The sequence below is a fragment of the Leptidea sinapis genome, chromosome 16 (assembly GCF_905404315.1).
Source record: "Leptidea sinapis chromosome 16, ilLepSina1.1, whole genome shotgun sequence".
Classification (NCBI taxonomy): domain Eukaryota; kingdom Metazoa; phylum Arthropoda; class Insecta; order Lepidoptera; family Pieridae; genus Leptidea; species Leptidea sinapis.
In genome coordinates, this window is record NC_066280.1 from 1,758,007 (window position 1) to 1,783,560 (window position 25,554).

Genomic DNA, 25,554 nt, shown 5'->3' on the forward strand with positions numbered 1-25,554 from the left:
ATTCTCTATATTTATTAATAAGCACAGTAGTCTTAACCTTCTCCAATCTGGTTTTCGTCCAGGACATAGTACAACTACTGCACTTATAAAAATTACCGATGATATCCGATCTAGCATGGATAAGCAACAGCTCACAATACTTACACTACTCGACTTTGATATTTTGCTGAGCATGTTGAGTTCCATTAACATATCTCCAACAGTGATAGGGTGGTTTCGAAGCTATTTACGTGGGCGTCGGCAAAGGACTAAGATTGCTGATAACACTTTGAACTGGTCTAACCTTTCCGCTGGAGTTCCACAAGGCGGTGTACTGTCTCCTCTTCTTTTTGCAGTTTGTATTAACTCTATAACTAAAAATTTAACTTCTTGGTATCATATGTATGAAGACGATCTCCAGATATACTCACAATCTTCTCTCGAGGGTCTGCCTTTAGCTATTAAAAACACTAACAAAGACTTAACTACAATCGTGGAATGGAGTACTGCCCATGGTTTAAAAGTGAATCCGTCGAAAACTCAATGTATTATTGTTACCAACAATAATACATTGAGCTTTGCTCACAACTAACGAATAAAGTTGAGTGGGGTAATCTACCTCCCATTTGTGTAGGTGGAACTCTTATTCCTTTTAGCTGCTCTGTTAAGAGCCTGGACGTATTCATTGATCAGAATTTGTCTTGGCACCATCGGTTAAAGGAACTTAGTAGGCAGCTCTATGCTGCCTCTCACTCATTAAAAAACTCCAAAACTTTCTTCTTATTCCCACGAAAACTTTACTCGCTCAATCCCTCCTCCTGTCCTTTCTTGACTACGCTGACATTTCATATGTCGAACCTGTTTAACCGAAATCCAGTTGGATAAGCTCGAAAGAATGTGTATTCATTTTATAATTGGACTACGTAAGTATAACCACGTGTCTGAATTTCGCAAAAAGCTCAAATGGCTCCCTATCCACTTGCGTAGAAATTCCCATATACTTATACATCTCTACCGTGTCCTATTTGATCTTAAAACTCCTATACATCTCAAGGAAAAATTTTCAGCATTAAGTTCTCACCAACTATATCTTCGGTCTGTCCATAATCTCTTGCTTTGTACACCTGTTCATAAAACTTCCTTTTTCAACAATTCATTTGCTGTGCAAGCTATGGAACTCTCTTCCCTCTGAAATCAGAAAGGCTCAAACTCTCCAATCTTTCAAAACAATGATCCATAATTATTATTTATTACTGTGACAAATTCATTACCAGTTCTTTTCTTGGAATTATTTACTGTATGTTTAAGTTATATGCATATCGATAACACCACCTTCTGTTATCTTTTCAACTAAAACTACTTCATTACAGGTTGCCTGGTAGAAATCGCTCTTAAGCGATAAGGCCCCCTATTGATATTTGTAGTCTAAATTTTTGTTATTTTTAATTATTTTGTGGTGTACAATAAAGATATATTTCATTTCATTATATTTCGAGTTCGATACAAAGCCACAAATATAACCTAATGAGCCACCACTATAAGCTACGTAGGTGGAGTACCTACCTAAATTTTAATTAAAACAAAAGCAGTTATATAATATATATGTATAGTAGGCATATTGGCTTAAACAATTTCTTTGTGATTATTTTATATTCTTCTTTATTTAGTTATAACTAATTATATTTACAATATCACCGTTCTTGTACAAACCATAAACTCATTCAAGTTTGTACGTACCTAACTATTCGGGAATAATCTAGTGTAAGGCCCCTGGAAATTAATGTTTTTTATAGTATGTAGTAATGAATTGAATAGGATTAATATTGTATTCGTATCCTATGTTATCGCAGACTTTTCTGTAGATCTATCTAAGATACACAATGCCACCTTACATGATTTTGTTATATTATCTCAAAGGGTTAGACAGTGTTTTCATTGAACGCTCCCAGCTGGCTTATTTTTTTCCGACACCTCCAACAAATATCAATAATACTATACAATAATATATACAAAAACTAAACAAATTATATACTAAAACCTTCCTTGAGAATCACGATATCCTTTGGTGAAAACAGCAGACTACCGGTGCAGTAGCTTTTGATTTTATCGCCAACAGACAGACAGACGGATAGACGCGGCGGAGGACTTTGTAATATAATAATAATCGATGATATTCTGTCCCAGGCTTATTCATGTTCTTAGTATTAAGAGGATTCTTAACATTCTAAGGGCTTTTTTTTTTTGAGAGGAGGAAATACGGTTACGTATTTACGCCCCGGAACGGGGCGTAATATGTCGGACTCGAGTGTCCGCGTCAGCGGACACCCCATACCGACTAAAACCTCCTCTGTGCTGTTAGCAGCCCTGGCTTTCACAGCGAAGTAGGACGTGGGCCGTGGAGGCCGCAAAGACTACGCAACAACAGTCGCGGGGCGTCTCCTAAGGAGACTCGAACCTCAGACCGGCTGTGTGCTTGTGGGAAGGAGAGAGAATGAAAATGAAGATGAAATGAAGATGAAAGATGAAAAGGTGATAAGAACACACTCGCCGGCGAGTGTGGTGATGATTTGTGTAATGTATGTAAGTGTGTATGTATGTGTTTATGATTGTATGTATGTGTGTTTGTATGTATGTACGTAGTGTAAATGTTTGTGTGCATGTATGTTTGTGTTTGTGTCTGTTTGTGGAGTGTGTTTGTGATTGTGTAAGTAGTGTATGTCAGTCCGTCAGTCAGTCCGTGTGTGAGTGAGTGTAGTGAAGCGATTACAGGACGAGGACTAACGTCTCGTCGGGTATCAAAACAATGTGTGGTGTATCTAGGGTGCGGGCCGCTGGCCATCGTCAGAGTGACGAGTGCCAGTGGTTTGCGGTGGTTGACCGCGCCTACGCCTGCGAAGGCGGTGTGTGCGTGTCTGTGTCGGTGTTCATTCTAAGGGCTTGCTACGAACGTATAACGAAATTTTTGGTTGGCAAGTTCTCTATATAGACTAAAAGTGGTTGAATAGAATTCAACCGTATTCCTTATGTTTAAGTAAGTTAGTTATCATGTGCATTAAGAAAAGGGACTAATACGAGCCTGATCAGTGCACCAAGGACTCATGATTTAGATAGTCATTACTAATTAATGGGATGTGGTAATAGGAATTTAGCAAAATTTTGTTGACGTGATAAAAATGGTTACTTGCCTGACAAAGTGTCTAGGTGAATCAAGGAGATATTACCCTACAGGTGCAAATTGGTTAAACATGCTTAAATTGTAATATTTTCTTGGGGGATATAAGAACGTACGGGTCACCGGTTGTTAAAGGACACCAGTGGAATCTCACGATGGTCTAGAGTTTTTTTTTTTGCGAAGGTGTTCATATCGCATCGACTTGGAAAGACCACGCAAAGGTCATAATATCCATAAATAAGGTTAATTTAAAAGCATTATCTAGCTAGTTTTTGAAACCGCTGATAAAGTCATTAATAGAGCAATGCAATTCTTCAAGCCGACTCTTATAGCGCCCTACAAAGCCCAATTCTGGATGGAATATTCCTCTCATCTGTCATCCCACTATCTAAAGGTGGCGGTTCTCTGCAGTGCAGTTTTCAAGGACGATACGTCATGGGTACCTTCAAAAAAAGGGGTAGCCCTTCTAAAAGGCCGGCATCACTCCTGTGAGTCCATTGGTATTGCAAGACAAATGGATGGCGGTGATTATTTAACACCAGGTGCTCCGTATGCTCGTTGTCCTCCTTTTCCATAAAAAAAATGGATGGCGTTGGTATTCCTTTAAGTGACAGGCCAATAGATGGACAAGGTTGTCCAAAATACGCAATCTGCATTTCAAGTCAAGGACAAAAGGCACTGCACAAACAGCATCTAGCATGTGGACCATTGCGTTCAGTGAAAGTAAAAACAACCTTAACCAGTCTTCAATACGCAATTTCCTCGTAATGCAATCTTTAACCAGTGCCCTACTCCCGTAAATAATTGCATCTTATGTATCATTCAATCATACGACGTACTGACATAAACAAATTGTGTTAAACACACTAGTAAAAAAGTTTTTTTTTGTTGCGCATTAGAATAATTATCGATGAGTATTGCGATTGCCTGACTTAATTATGCAATTAAATTCTTTTATAATGAAAGACCTTCGTTGCTCAGGTTCAGTTTCCAAGAGCTGTGACCCGAAGAGTTTATCATGAAAAATATTATTACATATTTTATTGTTTTACAATGTGTTGTATTTATATACTGCAGTGTTTTGTTGTCTAATAAAAATGGGGACAGTGCAAGGCCTATTGGTCAAAACGATGCCGGTAATTCGTCCGAAAATAAACTCAGTGCAAATAAAGGGAATGGTTTAGAAAAAACATTTCAATTTAATGGTAGTAATATATATTTGGAGGATGTGTTGTTTGCTCTTAAAAATCAAAATTGGACGGAAGAAGAAAAACCATGCTTGGATCAAACCGTATTGTGGTTAAGAGCATTGCAGAATTTTACACTATGGGCTGTTTGGGGTGAGTCATTTTGATTTCATTTTAAAAGTTCTTTATTTAAATAAAAGATATATAGAAAGTACATTACTTGACACAGTCAAAGAAATAACAATCTTAAATTTAAAACATTTCAACGGGGACTTTGCCTAAGAGAATCCATGTGGTCAATGAATTATGGTTTAAGATCGGATATTTGTAAAACTTTAAAAATAACAGATGGTTGAAATTTTAATGTTTACCTTTGGAGACGTAGGTAATTTTGGGGTGAGTAATTTTAAGAAACAAGAAGGTTAACGTCTTAATACCTATTGCTTTGTGCTTAATTCCTAAGAGATTAGATTAGAGACGTTTAACGTTAAAATTTAAAATCAAAATTTAGTCATTTATGTAAGACAAATTTTTGGACAAATCAGGTCTTGCGAAGTAGGTAGTTACATATAAATCCACACCGTAAAATTAAAAGTCAAAGTGAATCAATCGAAATGAGTATTTAAACATTTTTTGTATTTTATTCCAAAATACCAACTTTCATATTATAAACAATTTTTAATCCATGCTCAAAAGTTGCGTAATATTTTTTGCACTTTTTCTATTATAAATATTTTTTTTATTTACCCATTTAGATTTCTGGTCATAGATTTTTCAGATACCTTAATATCAATAAGTAAATTAAAATATTAATATAAATATCTATATATTGAGGTAACGATATTTATATTAATCAAAATACCTCTTTCCTAAATTTATTGGAAAATTACCAAACTACAAACACAGCTGTTGACATTAATAAGTTTTCCTCCTAAAATTCCACCTAATTATGATGGATTTTTTAGACTAATCTTTTAAAATAAATTGAATTATAAAATCAGTTATCTTAATAAAGTCGCTAAACTTTATTCATGTTCCAAATAAGTTTGTGCCGGTATTTTTTTATGTATTTCTACGTTATTATAATGTATCTTATTCATGCAATGTTTTGTTTAGTAAATATAATAGGCCTTTGTCCAGAAGTGGACGACTTCCTGCTGAAATGATGATTTTGATGATGATATATTATGTATACATCCCTACTAATACTATAAATGTGAATGTACGTTTGTTTGTTACGCTTACACACCTAAACCACTGAATCGATTTTGATGAAATAAGTACTGATATAGACTAGAGCTTGGAAAATGACATAGGCTACTTTTTATTGCAAAAAATAAAAGGAGGGGTTGAGATAGGATAGAAGTTTGTATGGAATTTCGTCATTATCGAAGATGACCATAAAACTTAGGCATTTGATAAGAAATAATTTTTAAGTATTTGTTCGAGCCTTTTCGAAACTTTGACCTACATGGGAATGAAATAGGAGATTAAAGTTCGCAGGGAAATACTATTAAAGAGACTGTTCACAATGACAAGGGATATCCGCTGTATCGTAGAAGAGCGCTGTCAGCAGCGGAAAGAGCGGTTTGTATGTGTATTATTTGTAACTATTCCACGCGGACAATGTCGCGGGTAAAAGCAAGTATAATGTACTATGCATATAGCTCTTAGTTGTTAAGCATTGTACCAAAATGTATTCAAACAAAACAAATCTTATAATTATTTTTACAATGATATGAATACAATTAATTAAAACAATAATTTCGGGGAAGCGTACTGGCAGTATTTCCACGTTGGATAGTTGATGAGACTGATCCGCTGACCGAAACAGCTACCAGCGCTTGGGTTGTCAGTACCTAGCCTTATTGAGGCGAGAAGTCAGTACTATGTAAATTCTCCTCGTCTCTGGACCCCATGGGCCAAGTGTCTCGACACCAAACGGCACAAAGATGTGAGACCGACATATTCGAAGCAGCAGCATCAAGTTAAGCATTTGTAATATAATATCGAATTAATTTGAAATGTACAATCTTTGTAATCGTAATAAAAATAATAATATGACGCAATTTAATCCTTATTGAATGGAGCTACATGATACGTTTTGTAATTAAATACATTGCGTATCAAGTATTTTTATCTTATGTTAAGCAGTTTACTTAACCATTACAGACATTGTTATGGTTAAATGATTAAGGTAGGTAAGTCGCGACTCGCGTCGTATACCGCGATACGACCTCGGTTATAACTTATACCACCGAGTACTACACCTAGAGTTCCCAACCGTAATATCTAATATATAAAATTCTCGTGTCATGGTGTTCTCATTCTCACCGATTCTCATGAAATTTTGAGTGCATATTGGGTAGGTCTGAGAATCGGAGAACATCTATTTTTCATCCCCCTAAATATTAAGGGTGGTCCACACAATTTTTTTTTTTAATTCTTTTGGCATTTTTTTTTAAATTTGTTTGATTATGAGTCAGCATTAAAACATACATACAACTTCAAATTTTCACCCATCTACGATCAACAGTTACTTTTGTATCGCGATTTTAATATCAGCAATACAACGTTTGCTGGATCAGCTAGTATAATATAGTATCCTACTGTATAAGAGGCCCGACTACTATATTTCTGAAAAAAATATATAGCACTTGAAAGTACTACATTTCTGTATCTTCCACAAAAGGTGACGAGCGCAACCGTAGTGCCGCTCAGAATTTTTGGGTTTTTCAATTCTGAGCGGCACTGCATTGTAATGGGCATGGCGTATCAATTACCATCAGCTGAAAGTCCTGCACGTCTCGTCACTTATTTTCAAAAAAAAAACCTAGACACCACTACAGTTCAAAAATGACAACAAGTTCTCAGTAATACAAATTTCACAAATATTTTAAAAGTAATAATATTTTCATTTCTTCTCTTTAATTAATTTCATTAGTCTACATCTTTTGTATCAATGCGCATAATCAAATTAGTTACTTCTGTGAATGTTTGCGTTTTGTGACCTTTGATTTTTCTTTTTGTTATTATTGTATTTGTGAAACATGTGTTAGGACGCATCTATATTTATATTTTGTATCTCTTTCCTATATTGTTCAGTTCTTGTGATGTGTTTGTTATGTTTCCTTGTAATAATAATAATAATAAATATACACTGGCCTGCAAAAGTAAGTATTACACTTTTCAAATTAATTTTTTTTCTTAACTATAGAAGGTAGAGATTTAAGATTAAAAACGTTTTGTTGCAAATTTTATAGGCTTAGAAACTAAAATTATACATTAGTAATATTTTTAACTTAAAAAAGATAAAACAATGAAAATAGACATTTTTAGTTTAGTGTAAAAAAATTCAACTAAAATGTATTACATGTTATTTAATTTTTAATAACTGGTATTGCCTCCTCGAGCTCTGATTACAGCTTCGAGCCGATTTGGCATTCTGAACACTAGGTTTCGGAGCCGATGTTGGGGAATATTCTCCCATTCTTCTACCAGGGCCTGCTTCAGTGCCCTGAGGGTAGTAGGTGGTGGTCTGCGATTTCTGACTAGCCTCCCAAGCTCATCCTAGGCGTGTTCAATCGGGTTGAAATCAGGACTTCTTGATGGCCAAGCCATCACGCTGATACCGACCTCCTGAATATACTCTTGTACGATATGAGCCGTGTGTGGCCGGGCATTATCACGCATCAGCATCGATCCATCACCCATATTTGCTAAATACGGCCCTACATACTCATTGAGAATCTCTTGAGCATATCTTTGCCCAGTGAGGGTGCCATTTTCTATGGCTACTAGCTCTGTGTGACCTTCTGAAGATATGCCAGCCCATACATGTACACTGCTCCACCGTATTCGACTCTTTCTGTACTCTACTTTCTGGACTCTTTCTGGACTCCAAATGCTATGTGCTTTTTAGCATAAATTTTTAAAACAAGACCCATCGATCTTGAAAAAAATTTAAAACAGAAAGAAAAATGTGAATGGTAAAATTATAATTCGGAAACGTCTACTTTCAAAAAGGAATGGTTTTGTTATTGAAGTTTTTATGTACAAAATTAAATTCTCTTTGGAGGCCAGTGTGTTTTCTGTAACAACAACATATCTATGTTCTTCTAAACAACATAGATATGCCTATCTAAAATCACTGTTCATAATGATTATATTGCAGCTTTTGTTTGCAAAATCATCTGTTCTGTCCACTTACTGTATTTGATGAATGATGTGTACAACTTTAATTGGATCTCAGGATCACACACTGTATCTGTGCTAACTTTTATTAGATGATTGTTACATCCTGGTATCTGTTATTCTACCTAATTGTAAATAAATAAGTTTAAGATTTACAAAGATGTAGCTTACTTTTATTAAGTTAGACTTACCTTTGCTGCGAATAACTTTCATTGTACCTAAGCAGATGTCGCTTTTATCTTTAACATCAATGTTCTCAGTGAGACGTTCCAAGGGAACTATAATTATTGTAATCATTTTAGTTAGTTATAATTTGAATGTGTATTTAATCTTTTGTTCCTGTTTTTGTCTCCAATAAAGTAGACAAATAAATGACACATATAATTGGTTTTAAATGTTCATCCTCAATCCAATCTGGATGATTTCAATATTTTTCATAATTCACATGGAAATGTTCATGACTTTGTCGACGTTGTAACACAGGATACTTACAACGCATTCTTATTTCTTTTTTTAAACACAGCGTTCTTAAAATACTGTTAGGGACAAGACGAGCAGGACTGGTGGTTATTTATACGCCCTGCGCAATACAATGTAGTGTCTGAGTGGCACTACATTGTAATGCGTGGATTCTTGAAAAATCCAAAAATTCTGAGGCGCTCTACAATTGCACTCGTCGGCGCTACGGCGCCTTCAGAATGAAACACATTAATGTTTACGCATTACTGCCTCACGGCAGAAATAGGCACCGTTGTGGTACCCATTATCTAGCCGGCATCCTGGGCAAAAGAGCCTCCCACTAGGAAAATACAATAACTCCATATTCACCAGCCTACTTTCACAAGCACCAAGAACAGTACATCCATAATAAAGAATTATTTTAGTGACTGAGACATTACTTACTTCGTTCTCGTCTGACACCCTGAACTTCAAAAAAAAAAGCACAACGCATCGTCAAGGAAATACGGCGATTCGGTCTCGAGTTGTGGCGATCCTCTGGCGGTATAATCGCTCGTTCGTGGAGATTACCCTCATCGCAATTATCTCGTGGAGATAGCGCCTTATTGCTTTTGCATTTTAGAGAAAGACGACTTTTGGTCGAGAGGGCTTGCTTGATCCACAACTTCTCATCGGCTAAAATACCATATGGCAGAAGTAGGACTTGGTTGTCTATTGTAGCAAAAGGTAATAGGATACATATCATTATTATTATGCACCACGTATAAAGTTACTACAAACTATATAAATCCCTAGAATCCACCTGTAATGTTAATTGATGAGTTACAACTGTTATTGAGTTACAGTACAAGCATAAAGCCACACATACCGTAAATAAATAAAGGCATTATGCGATCATTTTATTATTATATTATATAAAAATATAATAACTTTAATAAAAAAATAAAGAAAAAGAAGTGAAAAAAGCATGAAGCAGACTTCCCGGTAACGGGATTATCCAGCCACCACAAGTAACGCCCATTCACGAGCATGACGCATGGACCAGCCATCGCATCCTTCGACCATATTATTTTAGGGAAGGGAACCACCCGCCCCACGTTGCCGCCATAAGCAGTGGCATTAAGCCAGCATGACGATGTCTATCACAAGAACTTTACCAAATAACAAAAAAGCGGCCAAGTGCGAGTCGGACTTGCCCATGAAGGGTTCCGTAGCGGCAAGTAACATAACATACACATAGATGGGCGGCGGCTATTGAAAGCAAGGGGGAAGGCCTGGCAGTTAGCCTGGATATAGCGAAGGCCTTTGATCGTGTATGGCACAAGGCGCTCCTCTCAAAACTTCCATCATTTGGGCTTCCCGAGAGCTTGTGCAAGTGGACCTCCAGCTTCCTCACTGGGCGTAGCATACAGGTCGTTGTCGACGGGTATTGCTCGAACCCGAAGCCCGTGAATGCTGGAGTGCCCCAAGGCTGTGTGCTATCTCCTACGCTGTTTCTTCTGCATATCAATGATATGTTGGACACCTCCAACATGCATTGCTATGCAGATGACAGCACTGGTGATGCCGTATACACGGGCCATGCAGGTCTCTCTCGGGAAATCGTCGACCAGTGCCGGGAGAAACTTGTGTCTTCTATCGAGTCCTCTCTCGTGAAGGTCGCGGAATGGGGTAAATTGAACCTTGTCCAATTTAACCCCCAGAAGACTCAAGTTTTGCGTTTACCACTAAAAAAACCCCATTTGTCGTATCACCGCTCTTCGAGAACACTTCTCTTAAAGCCGCGCCTAGTATCGGAATACTGGGTCTCGAAATCTCGAGCGATTGCCAATTCCGTGGCCATCTGGAGGGCAAAGCCAAATTGGCTTCGAAGAAGCTGGGCGTCATCAATAGAGCACGGCAATACTTCAAGCCGGCCCACATTCTAGCGCTCTACAAGGCGCAGGTCCGGCCACACATGGAGTATTGCTGTGATCTCTGGTCTGGTGCACCCCAGTATCTGCTCGATCCATTTGACCGCGTGCAACGTAGAGCAGCTCGAATTGTCGGGGACTCAGTGCTCTGTGAACGGCTGGATCACTTGGCGTTGCGTAGAGACGTCGCTTCATTGTGTGTCTTCTACCGCATTTATTACGGGGAGTGTTCCAAAGAGCTGTTTAACCTGATTCCAAACCAACTTTCGGTGAAAGTTTGCATGGTAATTTACATCATATATTCTTTTAATTTTATCATTCTCTTATGAAGTTACAGGGAGGGGGGGGGGGGGACATTTTAGCACTTTGGAAATGTCATTCGCGCAAACTGTTCATTTTAGAAAAAAATGATATTAGAAACCTCGATATCCATAGATATTGTGACACAAATGTCAAAAAACTTTTGAGTTTCAGTTGTAAGTATGGGGAACCCCAAAATTTCTTGTCTTTTCTATTTTTGTGTGAAAATCTTGAATCAATTTGACCATTTTGTTTAAATTTACATAATATAACTCATAATTATATCGCGAATACTAGTGCGTAGTACAAATTATAATATATCGATGAGAATTTCTTTAGGAATGTCGATAAAATTCTGATAATCACTACATTAATTGCGTTACAATTAATGTAGTTATTATTAATGTAGTTATTATTAATGTAGTTATTATTAATGTAGTTATTATTAATGTAGTTATAGTATTTACGTTACATTATGTACTCATAAATATTACATGAATCTCGCATTAACTGTCCGGTGATAAATACCTACGACTTAACAGCTAAGATCAGGATGATAGCAAATATACAGGTTTTCCCAGTTTCCTAGATTTTCCAATCCATATGTATTAGTTTTAAGCATAATAAAGTTTTATCCCCCAACACGTAGATAAGGTTGTAGAAATAAGTTTCTGAGACCTACATATATAAGGCTTAATTATAAATTGCTATAATAAGTAGATAAGCAAATTAAGAAATTTGAAAAAAGAACATGTTTTTGTTAAGATCATGTTAAATAACATTTTAAAAAGCAATGGATATACGTAAAATTAATAAATAATTAATTTTCGTAGTAATTACCATTTACGACAAAGGTCAAAACGTAGAGCAAAACTTATTTTTCACTCTTAAATTATATTGGTTTAAGGCTTAGATAATTTATACGTCTAGATAGAGCCTCTTGCTAGCAACACATCACAACAGGCCAGGTTGATTTTTTTAAGTGTACATGACAGCCACGTCTTATGCTCCCGATACGTCAGTCACTTTGTTTTAGTGTGCGTGCGTTTGCTGCAAATAGAGGTTAATAGTTCACCGCTATTTTTTAACGTTTTCATAGCTATCACAGTCTATCTATTTAGAGAGAGCCTCTTGTTGTTAGGCAACCGCATGACAACAGGCAAGGTTTATTACTTAAGCAAGACCATGATGTTTCACACTAGCCATAAGTCAGTTAATATTATTTTTGATACTCGTGTGCCATTGAATTGAGAGGTATTTGATTATATGTTTGACTCTCCCTTTCTCTCTCTGCCCTTTGATGATGATGTTCTTATTATTTTAACATGAGCTCTATCTAAATAGTTTCAAAATTATTTTATAAAAAAAATTGCCGATGACTTCTGTATGAACTTAAATCTTGTTGGTGAAAAGGTCACACTGTTTTGTAGCTATACTTTGTCCATTTTATTAATAGTTTTTTGACAGCTCATGCCCATGAAGTTTCGTATTGTGTTAAAATTTCATACAAATAATATTGAACTTCATGGACGGGTACCGCCCCCTTACTGATGTGCCACACATAACGATTACGATTGTGCCACAGTCTACAAATATTCGGTAGAAATAAATGCTTATGGTATGTAAATAATGTATAATATGTAATTTATTCAGGAAGATAACAAAATTTTATATTGAATCCAGGAAATTAATATACTAACACTATATAAAGTTTTACTTTCTTCTTAGTACAAGGTATACAAATAAAAAAACTAAAATAGTAAAATTACTTTTATTAAGATAAGTTGTTAGAATCATCATTTATACTTCGCACGATTCTTCATCATGCTCGCTTTAATGTCACTGCTTGTGGCGGCGACATGGGACGGGACGTCCCTTTCCCTGGAATGTGGTTGAGGGAGGCGATGGCTGGCTCATGCGTCATGCTCGTGAAAGGTCGCTGCTTGTGATGGCAAGATGATCCTGTTGCCGGAGGCTCGACTTCAGATTCTTATATATATATATATATATATATCTTATAAATATATATATATATATATATATATATACTAGCTGACTCGACAGACGTTGTTCTGTGGATAGTAAAAAGAAATACTGTTGTATAGGAATTTGCCAATAATATTTCAAAACATCAGAAAATATTTCGTAAAAAATGCTCCCTGTTGTTATAATGAAATTGTTTCACAGCGGAACTGTCAAACCGTGCGTCACGTAATTCTCTCATAGAAAATATGTCAATACGAAACAAATATTGAAAATAAAAATAATTTGGGTTCCAAATCGAAATAAAAACTATCCTATCTCTCAAGTTGGACCAAACTGCACTCGATGAAGTAATCCCCATTTAAATCCGTTCATTAGTTTAGGAGTCCATCTCGGACAAACAAGGTGTCACGTAATTTATATATATTAAGATATTTATATATTTTATATTTAATCCCTTATAAATGCTCACAAAATACCTTTATTTATTTACGGTGTGTGTGGATGATGCAGCTACTGTACTCAATAACTTTTGTTTTGTATTAATTTTATCGTTATATATAATCGTTATTGTTATCGTTACATGTTATTATAATATTATAGGTTTCGATGTAAGAAATTTAGTTTTATCCATGTTTTAATGAGAAACAGCTACAATAACATTGGAATACAAAGGTAAATTTCGCCACTATATACAAGACTACAATAGCTCATATGGGACATTGGTTGATCCGGAAAGTAGAAGACCCCGGATCGCACTGAGATGTCCTATTAGTTTTTTTTTGTTCAAGTTTTGTACATTCTTAAAAATCCGAGCAAGGCTCGGTCGTCCGGATGTTAGCAATAATACAAGATACATGAATGAATTTTTGATTCCAAAATACCGATAAGAAAAAGTTAACGATTATTTTATGGGAAACTCTGTGCGTAGCCTATTACAGCTTAACGCTTTGAATCTTTCATAAAAAATAATAATAATATGTGCCACTGCTCCAGCACAACACATATACATTTGTTAGATAAAGATCAACACCCAAGTTTAAGTGAATATCTAAGTGATCGGACAGCCTGGGACTAGATTATGATTATTTCATAGTGATAGAAATGGCTGTATAATATTGTATATTTTTATTGAAAAGAGCGCAAAAAAGAATGCTGGGAGAGTTTCTTGCGCCGTTTCTTCTCTCTCAAAGCGCCATTTGTTTCCGAAGCGGTAGTAGTATCTAGTATATTAAAAATGTCATCAAAAAGAATTCTAAAGGAATTTCAATTTTGAGAAAATAAATGCCTTTTATGCCTTTATAGAATAGATGGTTTTATAAATGCCAAGTTATAGTAAAGCGGGGTAAAGTTAAGACTAGTTTTGTAAAATATAGCGCAATAGTATAAGTAAGGATACAACTTTGTATTTTTGTATATTAGAATACTTCATTGTGTGACGATTCAATGTGATTCTCGAGATTTTATTGAATAAAGATATTCTGATTCTGAAGACGTGAACAGCCGCTATTGTGCAAGATCACTCAATTATGTCACAATACAAGTAGTAGGGAGTGTTCCGAAGAGCTGTTTAACCTGATTCCTGCCACCGAATTCCACCTTCGCACGACTCGCCACAAGTTACGATATCATCCCCACCATCTGGATGTGTGGCGGTCCTCCACAGTGCGGTTTTCAAGGAGCTTTCTTCCGCGTACTACAACGCTGTGGAATGAGCTACCTTGTGCGGTGTTTCCGGGACGATACGACATGGGTAACTTTAAAAAAAGTGCGTACACCTTCCTTAAAGGCCGGCAACGCTCTTGTGATTCCTCTGGTGTTGCAAGAGAATGTGGGCGGCGGTGATCACTTAACACCAGGTGACCCGTACGCTGGTTTGTCATCCTATTCCATAAAAATAAAAAAAAAACAAAAAATAGGACAGTAGCGTAACACAGCGGTCTCTTTCAAAAGTATACCTACGATAAAACATAGCGCTAGGGTTGGTACGTACACAAAAATTTATAAATCGAAAAGCGTGGTGCAGCTAATTTTACTCGGACAGCGACCAGTCTCGACGGCGTTCGGCATGCCACTCAATTTTATTTTATATAAACTTATTAGTAACTTATTTGGTGCCCCTTCAATGTTACATAAAATAACTTTTAGAATTCCTCGTATTCGTGAACGAATTTGTCGTTAAAAATCCTTGTTCTCTACTTTTAAACGTAGAACTTGTTATGCCAATAACTGTTTTATTAAGCGGTCTACTAAACTGTATAATGATAAATTTTCTAGTATAGATTTATTAAGTTCCTCTTTGTTTAAATTCAAATTAAATTTGAAGCTTTTTGTATCTGATTATTTCAATAAGATTAACATCATTGTATTTACATATATTTGATATTTTATGTTTAAGTTTATTTTTCGTGCAAAATCACTTATTAAGTATAAATAATTCATTTGATTTATGTAACTGCGCCTTTAATATAAATAAATTGTATTTCATATAGGAAACTAAAAGTTTATGGAAACAATTAGTCTGTAATGTATTTTTTTTTTAAAAAGAACTGTTTGTTTCTTACTGAATAAAAAAAAATTGTTTTGTCTTCCCAAGATTGCATAGCGGTCGTGTACGTCGTATGTGTGTGCGTGCGTCGATTCAGTCTCTCTAGGATAAAGTTAAAGTACTGTTCTATTACTATCACGAACATCATGTCCACGAAGCATCCTTACACGGCCAATGAATTCAAGCTCTAAAGTTTGATGCATCCAATATACGATAAGATATACAGTTTATTATTTTCCGTTTTTATAATATTTGATATCATTGGATGCAGCACCTTACAAAGTAATTTATGTATATTAGAGCCCTTGTAAAATATTCTATTATCATTGAATATAGTAGTCGTTGAGTTTCTTGTATGTTCTTCTCACGAGCTCAAATTTTTCCGAACTTATGGTAGATTCAGTAAGTTATGAGTAATATTTATAGTGACGATTCAAAAGTGCTTAATTTAAGCCTAATTGAATAAAGTTTTTTTTTAAGTTAAGTGTGGCAGTCAGTAGTCAAACAGACGCTCTAGAGATTCCTGATCTGTGACACTTTAGAATACGGGCCTAATAAATATGAAAAGTCATACAGTCTTGTGAATCACCACAATATTACTAATAAAAAGAATAGGAAGTGTGTAATTAGAATTGAACACGCAAATTTAATTAGCATCTATATAATTCCTGCGATAATAATGTAATATTATGAACTCACAATAGGACGTTTTTCCTAGTACCTATCTACAAGAGTACTTTTTAAACAAACAAAGTATTATATCGGTATGGTGTAATAATATCGTGAATCATAATGAATGAATAAAAAACAATTATGAGATTGCATTATTTATGAATACCTACGACACACAGCTACCGTAATAACTTGAATGTCTGTCATAATAAGGTTCCATGAAAAGTTAATTATAGTTTTACAATATTATAGAAATTTTCTAACATTAAATATAGGCCAGCAACGCTCCTGTGATTCCTCTGGTGTTGCAAGAGAATGTGGGCGGCGGTTATCACTTAACACCAAGTGACCTGTACGCTCGTTTGTCCTCCTATTCCATAAAATAAAAAATATTAACAGAATAATTTTATTTATATTATATTTCCTTAAGCGACTCTTCTGATGGCCACAAAACGATTACTTTACGTCAGTTTTCCAATAGAGATGTCCTATGCAGCTATGTGGATGTAATAGTTTATATTTGGTCCATTTTTTGATAATTTTTTGACAACTCAACGGCTGACTAGTTTTAGTGATGTTCTAAAGGACGTAATAATCGATATCGCTTTTGTTTGTAAAAAATATAAAATAATATTTATTTTTGCTGTTTGTGTGACTTTGGTCTAAGCTTAGCTAAGGGTCCTGCCCTTAGTCAAAAAACCAGGGGTCAACAGATGCGTGAGACTAGGGTCTAAGCTTGCAGGACCCTAAGTCGTAAAAGTAGGGGTCATGAGATGCGTAAGACTATGGTCTAAGCTTGTAGGTCCCTAAGTCGTATAACCAGGGGTCGCGAGATGCGTAAGACTATGGTCTAAGCTTGTAGGTCCCTAAGTCGTATAGCCAGGGGTCGCGAGATGCGTAAGACTATGGTCTAAGCTTGTAGGTCCCTAAGTCGTATAGCCAGGGGTCGCGAGATACGTAAGACTATAGATTAAGCTTGTAGATCCCTAAGTCGTATAGCCAGGGGTCGCGAGATGCGTAAGACTATGGTCTAAGCTTGTAGGTCCCTAAGTCGTATAGCCAGAGGTAGCGAGATGCGTAAGGCTATAGTCCAAACTTGCAACACCTTAAGTAGTATCGGTTCGGGAAATCAAGGGAGGCAAGAAGTTTCTCGCAAAAACGCGCGGTTGTGGAATAACGTAACGTCCGGTAGTGGAATTGCTGCTGCTGTTGCGGTTGCTGGTATAACCCTGATCAAAAAGTCTTTAAAAAGTAGTATGTTTAATTATTCGCTCAAATGCAAAAACTGAGCAAAATTAAGGAATCATTTAAAATTAAATGGAAAAATTTAATTGCCAGATTGGGATGCCATTTCATCCGAACCTCAAGGTCTACTCTTCGGAAGTCGCTTTCACCTTGGCAATTTTGACGAGTGCATGAATGCCCCGTGGCACAACGATCGGCCAGAGCTGAGGACGCAGTATTGCCTTGCGGATATTACTTTACATAGAACTGACAACCCAATCAAAAAAAGGATATCTGACCCATATGATCCCTATCAGTCAGCACTTAATGTTATTGAGGTAAGCAAATATTAATTAATATAAAATTAATCACTAACAGCAGACAAGTTTAGATTGAGTATTAAAATGATTTGAGTTTTCTTTAGTTCCGCCACTATTTGTCTTTAAACAATTTGACACGTGTTTCGCCTCTACACCAGGCATCCTCAGGACGTGTTGTCTCGCTAAAATTTGGCACAAGACAGTCTCGACTAAACTCAAATCATTTTAATAATTATGGCTTTCCGCAAAGTAACGCCTATTTCAATAAATTTTCTTGATTGAGTATGTATTTTCTTATAAGTCAGGGCAAAAAAATATCTTCTTTTATTTTACACATTTCCATAACAACAGATTTTAGCAGATATAATGATACGGACTCAAAAACACTTTTATAAGGAGTTTTTTTGATATATTTTGACCGCTTTTTTGATATTTTGTGTGTTGAAACATAGCCAATGAATATTGTATCTTATTCCGTGACTATGATATTATCTACTGCTGGTGAAATATATCTAAGAAAAAACTCTTATTTATCCGATCCGAAATTAAAGTTTATGAAAGAAAAATTACCTTGTAGGCTTCGATTAAGGATTGGTTTCTGTAACTCCTCTACAATACCGAAACTAATGACATTTCAGTGAGAATAAAAAAAACCATATGAAGAGTTTCATCAAAATTAAAATTGTTTAATTCAGATTTAATAATACCATACCTAATATAATATTATTTTTGGCTCGTAACTTGTGCAAACCAGGGCTGGTTGGTAGTTTAATTATAAAACTAAATAATAATAATAATATTTACACACTGTTACACAAATTATCTTGCCCCAAACTAGGCATAGCCTGTACTATCGGTACAAGACAACGATATATTTACTACAATATACTTACATAAACATACATAAATACATATAAACATCCATGACTCGGAAACAAACATCCATATTCATCATATAAATGATTGCACCTACCGGGATTCGAACCCGGGACCTTTAGCTTAGTAGTAAGGGTCACCAGCCATTGGGCTATATCGGTCGTCAAGTTGCTTCATCAAATGCCCAAGTTATGTGGCTAAGTCTATCATTAAATTGAATAAGAATGTCAATTGTACCTAAGTTGTATAACAGAAGTAAGTAATAATGAATAATTAAATTTTATTTGTCAACAGCACGAATCCATTTTCCGGCGTCCCCTAAATCAGTTAACATGGGGTGTCTGTGTTCCTGCGGTTTGCCACAGAAATTCCGTAGTCCGCCTGATGGGTATTCTATTGGCACACAGTCACCTGGGAACTGCTGGTCTCAAGGCAAACGTTGCTGTACCAGATCAATGTCAGAAGGCAGGTGAAGACAGGGAATATGACATTCAGTTTTATGCTTTTATGTGAGTAGTACTTTTAATGTTAATAGAAATTTAGTCAATCGATTGATCGAATCGTAAATTTATACATACTTAACTAGAGCTATGTAACACTACGATTGAATGCATGATCAATTTTGATTTGACAATGTGTGTTTTAGTTACTAGTAGTAGTCTTTACCAGTGTGAGGCTCCTTTGTACAGGAAGCCGGCTAGATTATGGGTACCACAACGGCGCCTATTTCTGCCGTGAAGCAGTAATGTGTAAGCATTATTGTGTTACGGTCTGAAGGGCGCCGTAGCTAGTGAAATTACTGGGCAAATGAGACTTAACATCTTATGTGTCAAGGTGACGAACGCAGCGCATTTGTAGTGTCGCTCAGAATTTTCGGGTTTTTCAATAATCCTGAGCGGCACTGCATTGTAATGGATAAGGCGTATCACTTACCATCAGCTGAACGTCCTCCTCGTCTCGTCCCTTATTTTGAATAAAAAAACGAGTAGTTTAATATTCAATGGACCTATTGCCAAGCGTGGCTGACTGTTTACGACTTGTTAATCAAAATTGGTTATAGTCTCTGTTAGAGATGTTCTTCTCTTCTGCACGCTATGTTTGTGTGTGCACTAGTATATTGTAAGTCCATGGATCGAATCGATAATAAATGTAAATAGTTCTGGTTGTATATCCGCATATCCTTGATCTTCCGAAAACAGCCAGCTTTTTTATCCGACAATTCTTCTTTTTCTGTTTCTTACCCATATATATCCATGGAATTCGAAATACTGTTTGATGCTTTTATGTACTTAATTCCAAAGTTCGATAACTTCTATTTACTGTATAGTTAGTTTAACTGTTTACTGTGTACTTGTATAGTATATATATATATAGTCTTGGAAATAAGATCAAAATGGATTTTTTATAACAAATTTTAATACCACCATTCTAAATAATTAACTGTAAAAATAAATAGAAAAATTAGCTAAGCTTCTAAAAATAATTTTCAAATAACATAATGACTAATATTCGAACAGAAATTGGGCTTTCACGCCCTAACTCGTCAACGGTTGCAGCAGAGGAAATGTGTGGAGACTTTTTTTTTGTGCCCAGACAAATGGAATGGGCTACCCTCCGGGATAACAACGGGAGAGAGGTGGTAAATGCTCATGCTTACTAACGCAGCCTAAGTCTGCGTTGGTTATGTGGGACTCACGTTAAACCTAAGCTCCTACCCACTAAACCGTTAAACACCACCTGAGGTTGGCTTTGGGCTAGTGCCCTCTAAGCCTTCATCGAAGGCGACCTTCCCTTGGGGAAGAGAGAGGCGGAAACGGCAGTCCCTATGGAGTATCCACTGGCATATTATCTCGACGCTAGGGAGATATCGCCTTTTGTAGACATCGTCACAATCTAATATATCGATGTGTGAATAATTAATATTGATTTTTGATGCATAATAATTTTGCTTGGCATATTTAATTTACTTACAAAAAAAAAATACGCGATAGCTAATAATAAACGATTATAAAATATTTATTATTTTAGATATAAAAATGTCAATTAAGTTCTGTATTTTTTAGTTTATATCTTCATTGTCTGTCTCGATTTTTTGCAGATCGAGCATGTAAATTCATCAAACTTATGTATATTACAACACTAGAAATAAGGGATTGCTTGTAACTAATTCTAGTAGGCTTCATAAGATACATAATAGCTTTAATGGTAAATGTATACACTTCTATAATAAAGTTCCGGGCATTATCTATAAAACAAATTTAAATGTTTTATAAAAAAATTGCTCTGTCGTAAATCCTATTACTCCACTGCTGAATATCTAAATGTTCGGACAGCCTGGGACTAGATTGTGATTATTTTATAGCGATAGAAATTACTGTACAATATTGTATATTTTTATTGAAAAGAGCGCAAAAAAAGAATTCTGGGAGAGTTTCTTGCGCCGCTTCTTCTCTCTCAGAGCGCCATTTGTTTCCGAAGCGGTAGTAGTATCTAGTAGTTATTAGAAATGACATCAAAAAGAATTTAAAGGAATCAATTTTGAGAAAATAAATGCCTTTTATGCCTTTATGAAAATCGAAAAACAAATTAACCATAAACATTTACAGTTTTCGGTAAAACAAATTTCCTTTTTCTTAATTTTAAACTTTATTATTCTTAATTTCTTAGTTATCATGAAATTTCGAACTTTAAAAATCGGAACGAATTTGGAATAAAATGATTTGCATTTTCATTTGCAAATCAAATGTATAATATAGAAAAGCAAAAATTATACATGCAGATGACATAGAGAGAGTGGAAAACAGAGAACCTTTTCTGCTACTTGCTACTTTTAGCATGGTGGAGACATATCACTCAGAATGTCATATTGGAGTTAATTCATTAAAAACTAAAAGAGTTTATAAATTACATTGACAAAATTCAGATTTCAGCCGATGATGAACTTTGGAACTTTGTTACTGGCGACGTCCCTGTGCCGCTCACTTTTTTTTTAATTTTCTAATAATTTATGTATTTTCAGGGTGCTGTTCAGCTTTTTAGCAGCAATTACCCTTGTGTGCACATTTTTGAATAGAAAGGGCTCCTACTTAAGTAAGTTATTTTGCATTGTTTTTAATACTTATTTTCTCATGAGTCCAGAGCCGCGGAAATTGTTGGGTTAGGTCTTTATTCTCACTGCAGACAAGTTATAACTAGGTACATACTAAGGAAAAATTATGTTCCTTTGTTTTACACATTCCCATAACTAAAGAAAAAAATTCTCAGATATTTTTTAATGGAAAAGGAGGACAATGTGTGAGCGAACAAATCATCTGGTGTTAAGTGATCACCGCCACCCACCTTCACTTGAAACACCAGAGGAATCACAGGAGCGTTGCCGGCCTTTAAAAAAGGTATACGCGCTTTTTTTGAAGGTTCCCGTGTCGTATCGTTTACTCGAGCTTAGCGTTACATGAGAACGTCAGATTTAGGACTGTTCTTCTTCTTCTCGCGTGCCTCTCCGATTAAAGCCAAGGTTTGCAGTCAGGTTTGTAAATTAAACCTTTTGTTCTTCGCGAGGCGAAATAGTTCTGCCGCACTCGCGATTCCTGTCCACTCTCGGATGATGCGCAGCCAAGACTTTTTCTGCAACCTACACCTCTTTTTCAGGCAACTTTCCGGTGAGTTGTAGGAGTTCATACCTCTCGTGCCTGAGTAAGTGCTCCAAATATGCAACTTTCCTCATCTTGATGGTTTTGATTGTTGACACGACGCAGAACTTCCACATTAGTGATCTTGTGAGACCCAAGTAATAGACTATTTTAAAAACTGTGAATTTTTGTCTTTTATCTATGGATAGGTCTTCAAAAACTAGGTCTTTCTAAACTAAATAGTTTTCGCGAGAGACACTTCCAAAGTGGTAAAATGTGTGATGTGACAGAACACAATTGGTCGCATATTGCGTGTGCAAACACGTTCGGAAAACGGACCGTAGGAAGCTAACTTTTTTAGAGTTGTGTGAGAAGTGGTTGCAGACTAATTTAAAATAATGTGTTACTTTAAAAACAAAAACTGACAGTAAAGTCATCACTGAATCGTCAAAAGCATTAACATTTTCGAAATCATTTTAGAAACTCCTTTTACAAAAGCGTGGGATCTTCAAGAAAATGCTAGAGATATCTTAACAGTAAAGACAGATGGCCTTGAAATATTGTATGGAATCAGATTTTTAAATATGTGTCTGATTGTAATCTGCCATCAAATCGGCATGTCAAACGGAGGACCTACCAGCGATGGATATTTAATTGACAAGGTATAATTCACTTTAAAACCATTTTACTATTTACAGGGTCGAATTGGTAGATGTTCAAATACTTACTCTCTAAGTCCTCAGATCCTCAAAGTGGTCTGGTGTTAGAGGTTAACAACGAAATTCGATTTCGGGGTTGTCGACCCCGAAATCGAATTTCGTTATCGAGAGATATCAAAATCAACCCCTATTAATTAACACAAGTTCTTAAATAAAAATTTCAAGATACATTTTTTATGTCAATAAGGGACGAGACGAGCAGGACGTTCAACTGATGGTAGTTGATACGCCCTTCCCAATACAATGCAGTTTTTTGCTTTTTAAGAATACTTGAAAAGCAAAAAACTCTGAGTGGCACTATAATTGCGCTCATCGCCTTTAGACATAAGATGTTAATTCTCATTTGCCTAGTAATTTCACTAGCTACGGCGCCCTTTTGACCGAAACACAGTAATGCTTACACATTATTGTTTCGCGGCCATACCAAGGCTTTCCACTACACCATTGCTGTAACTAATTTGTTTCAGAAAGCTTCTTCTGTGTTGGGTTTGTTATTCCTACACGAAGACCTCGCCGTTGACACCTTCTTCGTGCTCTCAGGGCTTTTGACAGCGCTAAATATTAGAAGGTTGAAAGTGAACATTAACCTTCTATTGCTGTTTTTGAGAAGATATATTAGGTAAGTAATTAACATATTGCAACAACACTTGGTAAACGTCATGAAGCTATAAGGATGAAGGGAGAAGAACTGATAAGAAACTCCCATCGCATCTTTTAAATCATATAACAAGTAAGCCTATTTAGTATTATACTAGCTGACCCGACAGACGTTGTTCTGTACATAATAAATAAAATACTGTTTTTTATGAAATTGTACCCCCTTGTTTATGCTCCTGTTATTATAATGAAATTGTTTCGCAGCGGAACATTCAAACCGTGCGTCAATAAATTCTCTCATATAAAATATATCCATACAAAACAAATATTGAAAATAAAAATAACAATGAGTCCCAAATCGAAATAAAATTTCTCAAGTTGGACTAAACAGCACTCCATTAAATAATCCCTATTAAAGTCCGTTCTTTAGATTAGGAGTTCACTGGAAACAAACATCAGGACACTGCAGGATTTATATATATAAAGATAATGTTAGGTTGCCTGCGCAGTACCAGACAAGAACCCTGCATCATTATCCTCTATATAATCTACTACACTACAGTAAGCCTTCTTCATCAAAGAGGCTTTAATATATTTCTGGAATTTGTGCTCAGAGAGTCCTAGCACATCAAACATACATGGGAACATCTTTTTGTACAGCAAGATATAATTTAAATACGTTACGAAATGAACAAACAAACAGAAAACGAACAAAAAATCAAATGTATCAGATCAAATATACAACGTTCACGTAATAATTTATTTCAGATTAGTGGTAGCATACGCGTTGGTTATATTTTATGTGAGCGCCGTGTACCCGTACACCGGGTCCGGTCCTCTCTGGAACAGAGCGGTGGCCCAGGACACGATGCAGTGCAGGAAGAACTGGTGGCTCAGTCTACTAATGCTCGGCAACTACGTGGATACTGATAATATGGTGAGATTATCATTCTTTTTTTCTACAGGGTTTAGTAGATAGTTTAGAAATTAAGAAGTGGAATGGTCCAAGAATGACCCCTGTCTTTCTACCCTTCACACCAACCTTCTGTAAATATTTAAATATGACATCAGAATTATAATAAAAAAATAATATATGAAATTCTATATCGTAAAATTTGATTAAATGTGTATACAGTATTTACAAGTGTGATAATCATAAAAGTGTTTAGAAAATTATAACGACTTTATTATTACTTACATAACTTAATTTGACGACCAATAATAGACCAGGGGTTAGAGACCCTGCCTACAGCGCTAGAGGTCCCGGGTTCGAATCACGGTCGGTGCGTTTATTTCCAGTTCATGGATGTTTATGTGTATTTATGTATGTTTGAGTGTGTATATTTTATTATATATTTCGTTGTCTTGTAGGCATAGTACAGGATATGCCTAGTTTGGAGCAAGATAATATGTTTAAAAGTGTGTCAATATTATTATTATTTTGATCGACCTGATACAGACCAGAGATGATAGATACTCCATATGTGTCCGGACCTGCGCTTTGTACAGCGCTAGAATGTGGGACGGCTTAAAGTATTGCTATGCTCTTTTTATGACGCGCAGCTTCTTCGAAACCAATTTGACTTTGCCCTCCAAATGACCACGGAATTGGCAATCGCTCAAGATTTTGAGACCCAGTATTCCGATACTTGGCGAGACTTTAAGGGGATTTTTGTCGATTATTAATGGTCGATGCGTGTTAAAATCGGTTCAGTAGTACCTACAGGAGAATATCGCGGACAAACAACGAGACACGAAACTTTTGTATACAAAGATATGTAG

The 25,554-nt window shown here is 35.9% G+C and overlaps 1 protein-coding gene across 1 annotated transcript; it reads left to right on the top strand.

Moving 5' to 3' along the window:
• The first annotated feature begins 3,108 nt into the window (after positions 1-3,108).
• On the top strand, positions 3,109-25,554 carry LOC126968625 (nose resistant to fluoxetine protein 6-like). Its single transcript, XM_050813644.1, has 6 exons — positions 3,109-3,113; positions 4,229-4,491; positions 17,746-17,969; positions 19,122-19,336; positions 21,847-21,917; positions 25,490-25,554. The coding sequence occupies exons 1-6, from the start codon at positions 3,109-3,111 to the stop codon at positions 25,552-25,554; spliced, it is 843 nt and encodes a 280-aa protein (XP_050669601.1).